Source organism: Solanum dulcamara, chromosome 10 (assembly GCF_947179165.1).
Source record: "Solanum dulcamara chromosome 10, daSolDulc1.2, whole genome shotgun sequence".
NCBI lineage: Eukaryota > Viridiplantae > Streptophyta > Magnoliopsida > Solanales > Solanaceae > Solanum > Solanum dulcamara.
In genome coordinates this window covers 66,692,526-66,707,057 of record NC_077246.1, presented here as the reverse complement: position 1 = coordinate 66,707,057, position 14,532 = coordinate 66,692,526, and the positions used below count along the sequence as shown (strand labels likewise).

Here is a 14,532-nt window from a genome sequence, read left to right as displayed (position 1 = left end):
ATCTTATTTCTATTCTTTTTTAAATTACAAAAATTTCTTATTTTTTGAGAATCTCGGATACATAAGTCATCTTCCTTGACACATAGTGATGCCTTTAATGTTGTTGCGGTACAAAAAGAAAATCAACGGAAGATCTATTGATTAAATATTTTGTTATGTTTAAAGGAAAAAAGCAAATAAAGAAAGCATAAATTATAGAAATTTTTTATTGACAATGGGATTCAATCCCTGACAAATTGAAATATCCTAATACAATTCAAAATTCAAAAATTCTTCTTCCCAAAAAACTCTTAATTTTTGAATCAAAATTGTGGATAAATTATACTGATACAACATGAACTTGTCGATCTTGTTGAGACATTCCGAAATCTGAAAAAATGAGATTAGGTATAAATGATACAAAAGTGATGAAATTGTTGTTGGTCAAAATACGAGAGTTGGTGGTGGCTCTAATAAGGGCTTTGAGTGGAGATCCATGAATAGCGCAATTGTTGAAAGTGAAAAAAACTTACGGGAGTTGGTACAGAGCAAAGAAGAATGTGTAGAAAGATTTCGTCAATAAATTTTTTTGCTTTTAACAAACCAGATTATTGATTTTTTTTTGATTTTTTGTTGTTCATCTTTTTGTGATACATATAAGTTCAGATTTTTAATGTATCTAGTTTTCTTTCTTAAATTAATGTATCATGCCTTCGTTTCAACATTATGATATAATTTTTTTTAAAAAAAAATGAAAACGGAGAGTTAGGTAGGACATGATAGAATTTTTTTAAAAAACTTTTATAAAAAAAAATTAATAAATAAAAATAAACTAAAAAATTGGGGAGGGGGAGAAGTGGTGGAGTGATATACAAAAAATATTTTATCTTTTATTTTATAATTTTTTTGGGCGGGAGATAATAATACTTTAATTTTAGCTAATTTTAAATTTAGTTAAGGTGAAATATTTTATCCATGTAGAATGTGATGTGATAATTTTTTTTAAATGAAAGAAAGTGTAGCACACACAACATAATAAAAATAGAATAAAAAAAAATATGTTTTTCAATATAATAAGTGAATTTAGCTGATCTTACAAAAAGTGGATATTGGCACAAATATAAAACTCAAAATAATAGACAGTTCAAGTAGGTTTTTAATACTTGTCACTTTTATTTATTTATTATCTTTACCAATGAGAATTCTTACTTTTTAATCAAACATATAAAAAGCCTTTGGACAGCTTTCCTTTTATTAAACTATTAACCAATGCAATTAAAAAGGCAAAAGTAAAAAGTAAAGTTCAAATAATATTTTTAAAAAAGGGATAGAAAACAGAATATTTCTGAATTTTTAATAAAAGCCTCAATTTGCATTTACATTGGCCCAATTACAACATAAAAATCACTCACCAGTCACACAACTCTTCCTACAAATGTAATTAAAAAAAACTACAGGGACAAAAACATTAAATTCAAAAAGAAAAAAAATGGAAAAAAAAACAACAGTTAGCATTTTGCCATACAAGTCCCTAAACTAATTTGTTCTTCTTCAATTAAGCCCCTACAGTTGCAGCTACCGGAGTTTTCACCTTCGGCGGCCTTCCTCTTCCTCTCGGAGCACCACTTTGCTGGGGCGCCACCTCCACCGCCACAGGCACCACCGTCGGAGTTTCCATCGGATACTTCCGTGGCCTTCCACGTTTTTTCCCACTCCCCCCAGAACTTGTCGTCTTCTTCATAGGTACTACAATAGGAGCGTTTGGATCACGCTCCTTCGGCGGTCGTCCACGTGGTCTAGGTGGAGGTGGTACATACCCAGCCGGAACCGGAGCTTTCGGCTTCGGCGGACGTCCACGTCCACGACGCGGCGGCGCGTTTGGGTCTGGCTTCATGTAATTGTTCTTCACCATAACTAGCTGCCCAGCTTGCTTCATTTTGTTTAAGTGATGTGCAAGGAGTGTACCATGCGCTGGTGGTAGTGTACCATAAGTCCCTTCAATCTGCTTCGCTATTGCTGATTTATTAGACCCATCTTCTTCATTCAACGCTTCTATAGCTGCCATTATCATCTACAAACAAAACATGAAAACAATTACCAAAAAATAAAAACTTACCAAATTTGTCATAAATTTTTTTAAAAAAATTACTTACATCAGGATAAGAAGGAAGAGTTGAAGGAGCTGAAGGTTGAAGTTGAGTAAGATTTGGGTTATTATTTACTTCTTCAGTAGCCATTGAATTTGATATTTGACAGATTTTTTTTTTTCTTGCTGAGAAAGCGAAATCTGAGGAAAATTGGGAGGGGAAGAAGAGGATTTAAATGGTTGAGATCAAAAGTGGGAAAATGATCGTACAGTTAGGGATTCATTTTGGGCATCTAAATGGACGGTGTAGATATAATTTGAGAACAAAAGGATAGTTTCACGCGGATTGATGACATGGCTGTGTTTGTCGGATATGTATAATTAATTCAAACCTTATTTTAACTTTATTGTTTGTTTAATCATTTGGTAATATATAAAATATATTCTCTCTATTTTATATTAATTGAATTTTTAAGATAATGTACATATATTAAAAAAAATATTGAATAATAAAATTTTATTCATATTTTTTTCTATTACCTTTTTATTTAATCAACATCATAAAGATAATTAAATATGTGAAATCATAAATATAAATAGTTACTTATTGAAATATAACTTTGTAAGAGATGTAGTTTAACTCCTAGAAGATTACGGAACTTCATTAATGAAAAGAGTAAACATAAAAAAATATTCAAATATTTCTCTTGAACTTTGAACAATTCAACTATTTTGACAATAAAAGAAATTCTAGAAATTCAGTTAATATAAAATAGAGGAAGTCTAATTTTAAGTCTGAATAATTATTTATATATGTAATAATATCATATTTGAGTTGAGATTATTGAATTTGACCCAATCCGCTCAATTATCATTTCTATACACAAATTAAATACTTTCTTGAGTCCATATTACATGGTAAATTTATTTTGAGTATCTCTTAAGAAATTCACCACATCCTTAGAATGAAGAAGTATTTCATTAAATTATCCTTAATTAAATAGTAGTACTAATGTAATTTTTTTTTTGTAAGCTAAATAAATATTGTAGTAAGAGCCTGTTTGTTTTCCTTATCTAATAACTTATAAGCTATTTTAGTTTATAAGTAAAAAAAAATAAGTTTATTTTAAATAAGCTAAGCTAAGTCAAGTCAAATACGTTTAATTATTTTTTTGAGCTTATTTTAAACCCAAAATAACTTTAAATTAGTTATTCAAACAGTCAAAAAAAACTGAAAACACTTATAAGCCAATTCAAATCATCTCTAATTATGTTTCATAATTTAAAGTGAAAATGACACGTGTCAATCAATTAGAATAAATGATGAAAGAAATGGTGAGGGAACATGATATTATTGTGTCCTAACAGGCAGCAGATTTTCAGTTACAGGATCAGCCATGAGAATGCGGAAATGTAGGGCCTACATGTTTCGAAATATGAACTAATTAGACCGCCCAAAAGTTGGGAAACCGGTCCCACAAACAGTTTTGAATTTTGTACAATTAAATTTCATTAAAATAATATTTAAATTTTCTCAAAATTTAAACTTTTTAAGTAACTATATTTCCATAATTAACTTTATTGTGTTTATGTGATTTACTATACAGAAAAGGGTTAAATTTATCCATGTATTATTGAAAATAATTTAAATATATTTTTTATTATATTTTTGGACTAAATATATTCCTTCTGTTAGAAATGACAATACAGGAAGGTATATTTAGTCCAAAAGTATAATGAGAAATATATTTAAACTATGTTTAATAGTACACGAATAAATTTGACCCTTTTCGATTTACTATATTACTGATTTCTAAAATGTTTCATCAATATTGTAGTTTTCAAGTTGATGGTAAGCCTACATTCTTGTTCGATAATCTGAAAAGGAGATAATGGGGAATATTGGTAATGCAATTGATTGTTTATCTGAATTTTTATCTTGTTGAGTGAAGGTTCGATATTGCACCTTGTAATAAACAATCAACTTCATGACATAAATAGGAGTTTATAGAGCTGCCAAATGGGTTTGGCCTATGAGGCCGACCCAACCCAACCCTTAGTAATTAAGTTTGATATGATAAGCTAAAATTTAAAGTACATAATCTTTTATTGTTATAAAATAAACTAACCTAGTAATTTAAGAAGGAGAAAATAAGAAAAAGAGAGAGGAGAAGAAGATGAAAGAAACGTATGTATCTGTGTGTATATTTTCAATGCTAAAGCATGGCATTTTATAGCCAGCAATGAAAGAAAAAAAATGGGCAAGCTGTCCACTTTAAGTGGGCCCCACTTACAAAAGGGACATCCACTAAATATATTACAATACTCCCCATTAGACTTCTTTAGGGGTTCCAATGGGATTTATGTCATCAACATAAACGGCGAGTATAACAAACTCTGATTCCGTTTTTTAAATAAAAACACATGGACAAATGACATCATTTATATAACCTTCATTTATCAAGTACTCACTAAGGCAATTGAATGACATACACCCTGATTGTTTCAGACCATATAATGATCTTTGCAATTTCATTGAGTACATCTCCTGAGACTTAGTACATGCTTCAGGCAATTTTAATCCTTCCAGAATTTTCATATAAATTTCATTATCAAGTGAACCATAAATGTAAGCTGTAACTACATCCATTAGATGTATTTCAAGATTTTTATGTACAGCTAAACTGATGAGATATCGAAAGTTATTTCATTCATAACAGGTAAATATGTTTCTTCATAGTTGACCCCGGTCTTTGAGAGAATCCTTGTGCAATAAGGCGTGCCTTTTATTTTACAATTTCATTTCTCTCATTTCGTTTTCGCACAAAAACCCATTTATAGCCAACTGATTTTACACCTTCAGGGGTTTGGACTATAAGTCCAAAAACCTCACATTTAGCAAGTGAGTCTAATTCTGATTGAATTACCTTTTGTCATTCTGGCCAATCATATCTACGTCGACATTCTTCGACAGAATTAGGCTCAAGAATTTCACTATCTTGTATGAGGTTAATAGCAACATTATATGCAAAAATATTATTCACCGTAATTTTTGTTTGATCTAAATTTATCTCATTACCGGTAGAACTTATTGAAAGTTCTTCATTTACTTGAGTCTCGGGTTCATTGATTTCTTCAGGAATATCAGGATTACTCAAATCTTGACATTCTTCAGGAGGTTCTTTTGTAGTATCATCTTTATTAATCTTCAGGCTTCTCTTTTTAGGATTTTTATCCTTTGAACCTAATGGTCTACCACGCTTCAGGCATATTTGGAATTTAGTAGCTATGATACTAGTAGATGGTCCTTTTGGGACATCAATCATGATAAGAACATTCACTATAGGGATATGTGACATAGTTATCCGTTTCTAATCAGTAAATGCATCTGACATTTGGTTTTCTATTTTCTATAAATGGATGATCTTCTGGACCTCCTGCTCAAATGTGCAGGTACGTGGATCAAAATGAGATAGTGATAAAAATTTCTACGCAATTTCTCTTTTGGGTTCCTTTTTCTCTCCCCTAATTGTGGAAAAGTTGTTTGATCAAACCGACAATCTGCAAATCGAGCAGTAAATAAGTCTCCTGTCAACGGTTCAAGGTAGTGAATTATGGAGGGTGAGTCAAACCCAACATATATGCCCAACCTTCATTGAGGGTCCATCTTTGTACGTTGTGGTGGTGCTACAAGCATGTATACCGTACAACTAAAAATTCGTAGATGGGACATATTTGGTTCATGAATAAATACTAATTTTGATGGAGAGTATTTATTATAATTTGTCGGTCTGAGACGTGCAAGTGCTGTTGCATGTAAGATAGCATGACCTCAAACAGTAATTGATAATTTTATTTTCATTAGTAGGGGTCGTGCTATCAATTGTAGGTGCTTAATAAATGACTCTTCAAGGCCATTTAGAGTATGAACATGAGTAACATAATATTCAATTTTTATCCAAATTGATAAGCAATAATCATAAAAAATGTGAGATGTAAATTTCCCAGCATTATTAAGGGGAATAGTCTTAATTGGATAATCTAGGAATTGCGCCCTTAATCTTATTATTTGTGCTAACATCTTCGCAAATGCCAGGTTGCGAGATGATAAGAGGCACACATGAGACCATGTAGATGATGCATCTATTATGACCATAAAATATTTAAATAATCCACTAGATGGATGAATAAGTCCATATATATCTCCATGTATACGCTCTAAAAAGCCAGGAGATTCGATGCCAACCTTCAGGATCGATGGTTTGGCAATTAATTTGCCTTGATAACAAGCAACACATGAAAATTCATCATTCGTAAGAATCTTCTTATTCTTTAATGGATATCCAGTTGAATTTTCAAGAATTCGTCTCATCATTATTGATTCAAGATGACCTATTCGATCATATCATAACACAAATATATTTAGATCAGTAAACTTCTTGTTTACGATCATATGTGCTTCAATTGCACTAGTTTTTGCATAATATAGGCCAGACGACAAAGTTGGTAATTTTTTCAAAATATATTTCTGGCTTGAGACACTCTTGGCTATACCAAGATATTCAGTATTCATTTCATTTAGTGTCTCAATATGATATCTATTTCTGCGGATATTTTTAAAACTTAACAAGTTTCTTGGGGATTTAGAAGAGAATAGTGCATCTTCTATAATAATTTTTGTCCCCTTAGACAGAAATATAGTAGCTCTTCTGGAGCTTTCTATCATTTTTGAATTACCAGCAATTGTAGTAACATTTGCTTTTCTTCTAAGCAAGTTGGAAAAATATTTCTCGTCTTTAAAAATGGCATGAATTGTTCCACTATCAATTACATAAATATCCTCGTGATTGATCATTGATCCAAACAAAATTTGAGGCATATCCATATTTTTCTTCAAAAAAAATAAATAAATATTATAAATAAAACATGGTCCATTATACAAATTTTATTTATTTACATGGATACGAAAAATACAAGTATATCATTTAGTACAGACAAATAAAAAGGAAATTATTTAAATATTATTAGGCTTATCAATATTCATATTGTCTTCTGGAAAATTAAAGAAATCAGCTACATCCAGATGCATAGGCTCAATATTATCTTCAGAGATAAAGTTTGTCTCTGGATTATTTTCTGCCCTCTTCAAATATGCCTGATATAATTGAACCAGGCGTTTTGATGACCAGCAAGTCCGCGATCAGTGCCCAATACCTCCACATCTATGACATATACTTTTTGAATTTTTCTTTGGTAAAACTTCTAGCTTTCCACTCTTCTTTTTGTACTGCTAATCATGATTATAATTTCTTCTTCGATCATGACCACGACCATGACTGGGGCAATGACCTCTTTCTCGTTGGTTATAATTTGTCTGAATCACTTCAGGGGGTGGCAAAGAACCAACGGGCCGACTATCATGATTTTTATTAGCATTCGTTGTGACCTTCAACAATAAGAAGGTGAGAAAGTAATTCAGAATATTTCTTAAAATTCTTTTCGTGATATTGCTGCTACATGAGCATATTCGCTGGTAGAAATGTGGAGTATGTTTTTTCAAGTTTATCTTACTCAGTGATTTCTTCTCCGCATAAATTTAACTGAGCTATAATTCTAAACAAGGCAGAATTATATTCAGTTATATTTTTAAAATCCATTAATCTCAAATTTAGCCAATCATGACGTGCTTGTGGAAGGATGATCAACTTCAAGTGGTCATATCTTTTTTTTAGATTCTTCCACAATTTAAGGGAGTCTTTTAATGTAAGATACTGTTAATTTCAACTTATAAGAGTTTTAGAAAACGTTCTTGGTGGGAAAAAATGTGAATGAAGGATCCCGCTGAATTGAATTGGGTCCATGAATCTAAGAAATGTTGAGAATTCTTGATCTCTCTCAATATCTCTCTCAATTCGAAAATCCAGGATTTGAATTGATGTCCTTTCCAAAACATTAACATAGGTCCTCAGGCAGACATCGAAAAGGGGGCGAAAAGAGTCTATTTACCTTCGATTAAGGTGTATATAACACTCAATGGACAACGGTCTGTTGTTCCTTAAAATGAAAAAGAAACCATTCGTACTCTCATAACTCAAGTTGATAACTTTCAAACAGTTCAAAGGAAAATCCCCTACTTATACCCCTGCTCCCTCCTATCCTTGATGGATCAATTGAACAACTTTACAGAGAAAAATGGAATTCCGAACCGCACCGGGCACTACGGTAAGACGTGAAAACACCTGATCCCATTCCGACCTCGATATGTGGAATTGGTTGAAAGCTTAGTTCATTCTTCGATATATCTCACTCCGCTATGCTAGAAGAACCCCCATCGGGGAGTGAAATAGAACATGAAACCGTAAGCTCCCAAACAGTGGGAGGAGCCCTGCATATGGACTATGGGGTTGACCCAAGGACGAAGCTAGAATATTCGATATAAGTTCTAACGAATTCAGAACTTGCTTTGTCTTTATCTTTATATTAATTAACAATTCATTATGTAGATACAAATATATACTAATGTATCAAATAATTAAAATGAATGACAAATTCTATGAAAAAATAAAATTACATAAATTTCAAATCTCGATATCGTCTTTATGTTGACTTGCATGAGCACAGAGCACTCAGAGAAAAGATTCAAAGTGAAAGTGGTCCGTACTATCAACATTATTTTTTGCTGATCTCAATGGTGTTCGTTTACGAAGAATATTTTTGGATTTGCTAAAGTAAATGAATTGATACCTAATTTGCTTTCACTTTTCTAAGGACCCCAATCCAAATGTTCATGCCAATAATTTGTATTCTCCTAATACTTCATCAACTTTAGTTTGTTTTTAGTTTTTAATTTATTTGAAAAGAATGTCTTTTTTTTACAACTTTCTGTTCCTTCTAGTTCATATTTACTGAGTTTTTGTAGCTTTTTTATTGTTTAAAATAAAAAAAAATTGTTCAAAATTTAAGATAAATGATTAAACTTTTTTTTTCATTTTTGCCCTTCATTATATTGTCCAAGGATCAGTTCAAGAAAGTCAATTGCTCATATTTATGATTTTGCTTTGAAGTATTTCTATTTTCAAGAATAATTCGAGAATAACTAAAAAGGCAAAAGACAAACTTCGTAACCGTTCCAGGGATTAGGAGTAATAAAAAATTATCCCAGAATTATCTCCTTTTATCCATGGTACCGAACATGTCCTAAGTATCTCCTTCAATCTATTTAAGTTTTGTTGGGCAAAATTACTCATTATTACAGTTTTAGAAACAATAAAAGAGTGACAAAAATTGCACAAGTCCATACATGAATATGTCATATTATTGGATCTTTGAATATGATATACAACATCTATTGGAAACAAAATATGACAAAATTGACAGTCTTTATGCAAAAGATAGTTTTATTTCCTGAGAGTAACTACATAGAGTTTTACATGTTAAATGTCAGTAAGATTTATCATACTCATTAATATCTATCTCTTACCAATTTACATGCTACAAAAATTGAATGTATACACAAAAAGAATAAGAAAAATCACCAACAATTAATGCACCTAATCTCTCACGGGACGTTTTCCATGAGGGTCCGATCTCCGTCTTGTAGGTGTGGATGAACTTGCAGTTGCAGTAACAGTGTAGCTACTAGACGATGAACTGAATGTAGAAGGATTGGATGCACCCGAGGTTCCAGCTGTATGAGACGTACCACCTGGTCTACGAGATCTAATTCTTGAACCGACATATCCAGGTCTTGTTGGTTCTTGATCAAGAGATCCAGGACTCTTTGATAGCATCACTACAACCTGTTGCATGGTTGGACGTAGTACAGGATCTGATTGAGTGCATAATAAGCCAATCTTTATGTACATTGCTATCTCATCAGGGATAGGCGATTGTGCCAGTGCAGGGTCCGTAATCTCCCAGCTCCGATCCTTCTTGTAAAGCTTGTATGCCTGTAGCCATAACAAAAATCAGTCATCATAAATGATAGAGGTAAAATGATTGTGTTGCTTATGAGAATTACCATGTATACGTAGGAAATATTATCCTTTTTTTTCTTTTTTACTTAGCAAGTCGAGCCTAACACAATTATTTGATCACAAGGATTAAGCATGATCACCATCTTGTACAAAGTAGAGGCTAATCTCTCCTAAAGACACTTTTAATACGGTTTGATACTATTGTTTTGGGCCAAGCATGCTCGTTTTTAACCCTCACACCATTTAAGACCATCCCAACACCTAATATATAGCTATTTTTCTACTTCAACTACCAATATGAGACTTTCGCACCTCCACAAATCTTCTCTCGAATTTTGCCCATCATGATTAATGCGAGAATGACAGTCTCCCCGAATCTAATACCATGTCGGCAATCACCAAGACTCAGTTTTTTTCCTTGTGCATTTCCAACGACCAATAGCTCTATACTCGACCTGTCAAATAATTGGCTCTACTACCTGCTTTTATGTCAAGTCGGTCTAAAAGAAAACCTTTACATGGTGTGATACTATCCATTTATTAGGGTCAAAGCCACATAGTTCTCTCCGAAAAGCCTCACACCATTAAGAGTATCCCTACACCTTATATATAACATCCTTTTCCCTCCAACTACCAATTTGATTATGCTTTGCACCCTTGACATAGACAAAAAAAAAATTGATCTTAGTTTGCAAGTAGTTGATAATTTGATCTCATTGGAACTTGAAATTAACACTAGATTTAACTATTTGAGAATTTTTCCATGGTTTATAGACAAGTTGTTACACCTGCTAGTTGACAACATAAAAGTAATTTTCCAATAAATGCTCTAGCATAGATTTCCTTCTCTATGCGAAGGAAAATCACCAAATCTCTAGCTACCAAGTACTACAACAAGTAGGAAAAGGCAAAGCCTGAAGAATGAATTCATTGATTTTATACTTTGACACCCCCCGGAAGCTCAGCAAAATCGACTAGTACCAAAGGAATATTGCTGAGTCATATTGATTCTTATCGCAGGATCATAGGTAAACCGATAAGTTCTACCATATACAACAACAACATATCCAGTGTAATCGCACAAGTGGGGTTTAGGGAGGGTAGTGTGTATGCATAATTTACCTCTTCCTTAAAAAGTTCTACCATATGGCTATATTATTTTTTCTGTTACATGTTTAAAGGGAGCTCAAATTGATTCCAAGGACTCTCCTTTTATACTCACCATGATTGAAGGAATTGAGCAGTGCTTATTCTTCTTCTTGTTATCCGGAAATTTCAAGGAATATCAAAACTGAAGTAGTGCAGAGAAATCAAGTTCTTACCCATTCAAGAAGGCCTCGAGAATCAGGATCTCTGTTAAAGGATGAATTCTTCTGGCCACTTATGATCTCCAAAACTACAACTCCGAAACTGAATACATCAGCCTTCACAGATAGATGTCCATACATAACATACTCTGGCGCCATATAGCCACTGCCTCCAAGTGAATTTAACAAACAGAGTTGTTAGCAATATAGAGTGAGTATATTTTGGCAATATATTGTTCAACAAAATTTCTACATAGTCATCACTAGACACAGGTTACAAGGTTCAATAGAATCATACTTGGTACCAGCTACACGGGTGTTAACATGTGTTTGATCTTCAGGGTAGAGTCGAGCCATTCCAAAATCAGCAATCTTGGGCACCCATTTGTCATCAAGTAGGATGTTGCTAGCTTTGATGTCACGGTGGATAATGCAAGTATGTGAACCTTCATGAAGGTATAACAACCCTCTAGCAACGCCAACAATTATGTCATGTCGTCGCTTCCAGCTGAGTGCATCTCTCTGAGCAGATTCTAATACAAAAATATTAGAGTCAGTACTAGCTTCTAAAACTACTAAACATCTTTCTTCTGCTCAAACTCTTCAAAAATGACAACGGATGCATGTTGGATTCTCTAGAAGTAGGTATTTTTTGAGAATCCGACATGGGTATGGCATCGAATGTAAAGAGTCCGTGCAATTTAGACTAAAATTAACAAAATGACGGTCTCTAGTGGTTTAATGCACTGACACAGAGATCATCGAGCTAGATTTTGGAGAACATAACAGAAAGAACAAATTTCTGGACCTGACTGCAATATGAAAATGTGTATCCCAAGGCTTACTGGAAACTAAACATCTTTAGTATATTTCCAGTATCTCCAGAACTCTAAGATCTTAAATGTGCTGATTAACAAGCTCATTCCTCACAAGACAAACAAGAGCATCCATCGTTCAATTTGTTTTAATCTTTGGGTAGTGAAAACAAGGGAGGAGCCACAACCGTGTTTACTAGTTCAGCAGATCCCAATAACTTTGGCTCAAACCTTGTTTTTGCATTAAAAACTCCATCTAATATGTACAAATAATCTATCCAAAACTCAGTAAATAAATATAATTATGACCCAGAACACATAAACTAAAAATCCTGGTTATGCCTCTCAATGAATGTCATTTCATTTCATTTTAAAAGTACATACAAAAGCTAGTAGATCTAAGAAGATAAAAACTAATAAAACTTACTGAAGAGGATCTTGTCGAGGCTCTCATTAGCAACATACTCATAGACAAGCAACTTCTCTACCCCATGTACACAGTACCCTAACAAATTCACCACATTTCTGTGTTGTACACGAGCCAACAACTTAGCTTCATTCTTGAATTCCTTCATCCCTTGACTTGAACTATGTGAAAGCTTCTTCACAGCTATTTGCCTCCCATCACTCAATTGCCCCTATAAAGAAGAAAAGACTCAATTTTTTTCAAGAAATCTTGAGTTTCTGTTCATACCCAAATCACAAAAAGACTCAATTTTTTCAAGAAAGCTTGAGTTTCTCTTCAATACCCAAATCACAAAAAGACTCAATCTTTTCAAGTAAGCTTGAGTTTCTGTTCAATACCCAAATCACAAAAAGACTCAATTTTATTGATTTTTTCTTTACCTTGAAAACAGGCCCAAATCCACCTTGACCAAGCTTGTTATCTGGGTGGAAATCTTTGGTTGCAGAAACAAGAACTTCAAAAGGGAATTGCTTCTGTTCTTGTGCTGCAATTTTCTCTAAGTCCTCCTCATTTTTCCCTTTTTTTTTTGATTGGTCATTCACAACAAGAGAAGAACCCAAAATCAGCTATAAACCAAACCAAAAAAAAAGAGATAATCAAGAATCAAGATTAAGGGTAACTTCATAAGAATTTTTGCTTACCTTTATTGGAACTTGAAAAGAATGGTTTCAAAAAGTTCCCAAAGAATTTTTTGGGTTTGGTCATAGCGGGTACCCAAAGATAATTAGTCCATTAGAAAACTCAAGAGAACTTTGTACAAAGAAACAAATGTAGAAAATTCTTAAGTTGTCTTTTACAAAATGGCTTTGTGTACCTATTATCTATCATTTAATCAGGAAAGTTAATGTCTAATCCATGAGAAACCAGAAGGAAATGCAGCATTGACCATGCTAAGGAAGGAACGCGTGTATGCGGAACTTTCAGAAAATCCAAGAGGGGGTTGGGGTGGGCGTGGGGCTAGGAGTAGGGGTGACGTAGATGGGGGGAGGTAAGCTAAAATTGTGGTGTTCATTTTCTTGTACTATGTATTTGCTGATGTCTTTATACTTGGGACTGCAGTCTGCAGGTCCTTTGTTGTTGTGGCTTTGCAGAAGGATGAGAAATTTTGTGACCATAAACCATACTTTATCCATATAAATTTACGTGATAACTTTTAAATTTTGAGATTAAATAATTTTTTTAAAAAAACTTTGGAGTTTGAAGAATTCAGATTGAACAAAATTAAAATGAAATATTTAGAGAACAAATTTAGTATCGTGTTGAATGAAGCAGACGTGGAAGTAAAGCTTGTCACTCAAACTATTCCAATAGAGAAAGTTTTAAGTATTTTGGGTCCGTAATTCAAGATAGTAAAAATATCGACGATGAAATCATACATCGCATTAGAGTGGCATGAATGAAATAGAGACTTGCCTTACAAGTCTTGAAATAGAGACTTGCCTCACCTAAACTTTAAGGTAAATTTTACAAAATGGTGATTTACCATCTTTGTTGTATGGGGTAGAATGTTGCCTAGTCAAGACTCAAATGTACAGAAAATGTGGTTTGCGGAGATGAGGATGTTGAGATGGAAGTGTGGCATACTAGGAGCGACAAGATTAAAAATGAGGTTATTCGGGAGAAGGTGAGAGTGACATCTGTGGTGGACAAGATGAGGAAAGCAAGTCTGAGATGGTTTGAACATGTAAAGATGAGTGCTCTGACGCCCCAATGAAGAGGTGCGAGAGGCTGGTTGTAAGCGCTACACAAAATGATAGAGGTAGGCCGAAAAAATATTGAAGATCCAGTTAGACAAGACATGACTCAACTTAATATTACCGAAGACATTACTCTAGATAGAAAGGAATAAAGGCCACGTATTAGGATTGTAGGTTAGAAGGAGTAGAGTGTTGTTTTGCTTTGA

At 33.3% G+C, this 14,532-nt stretch overlaps 2 protein-coding genes across 2 annotated transcripts; both read right to left on the bottom strand.

Annotated features, from left to right (window-relative positions):
- Window positions 1-1,309: 1,309 nt before the first annotated feature.
- On the bottom strand, window positions 1,310-2,281 carry LOC129870537 (HMG-Y-related protein A-like). Its single transcript, XM_055945350.1, has 2 exons — window positions 2,133-2,281; window positions 1,310-2,050 (listed from the first exon to the last, which is right to left on the bottom strand). Exons 1-2 carry the CDS (start codon window positions 2,214-2,216, stop codon window positions 1,535-1,537), a joined length of 600 nt encoding a protein of 199 aa, XP_055801325.1. The 5' UTR covers window positions 2,217-2,281; the 3' UTR covers window positions 1,310-1,534.
- Window positions 2,282-9,445: 7,164 nt separating this feature from the next.
- LOC129870908 (cysteine-rich receptor-like protein kinase 43) lies at window positions 9,446-13,610 on the bottom strand. Its single transcript, XM_055945785.1, has 6 exons — window positions 13,271-13,610; window positions 13,010-13,146; window positions 12,591-12,801; window positions 11,647-11,881; window positions 11,364-11,514; window positions 9,446-10,014 (listed from the first exon to the last, which is right to left on the bottom strand). The coding sequence occupies exons 1-6, from the start codon at window positions 13,332-13,334 to the stop codon at window positions 9,616-9,618; spliced, it is 1,197 nt and encodes a 398-aa protein (XP_055801760.1). The 5' UTR covers window positions 13,335-13,610; the 3' UTR covers window positions 9,446-9,615.
- Window positions 13,611-14,532: the final 922 nt, after the last annotated feature.

Coding starts and splice junctions, on each gene's coding strand:
- LOC129870908 (XM_055945785.1), bottom strand. CDS start 13,334: ATGACCAAACCCAAAAAATTCTTTGGGAACTTTTTGAAACCATTCTTT. Junction 13,147..13,270: donor CTTTTCAAGTTCCAATAAAG/GTAAGCAAAAAT, acceptor CAAAAAAAAAAG/GGAAAAATGAGGAGGACTTA. Junction 11,515..11,646: donor ACCCGTGTAGCTGGTACCAA/GTATGATTCTAT, acceptor ACTTGGAGGCAG/TGGCTATATGGCGCCAGAGT.
- LOC129870537 (XM_055945350.1), bottom strand. CDS start 2,216: ATGGCTACTGAAGAAGTAAATAATAACCCAAATCTTACTCAACTTCAA. Junction 2,051..2,132: donor CTCTTCCTTCTTATCCTGAT/GTAAGTAATTTT, acceptor TTTTGTTTGTAG/ATGATAATGGCAGCTATAGA.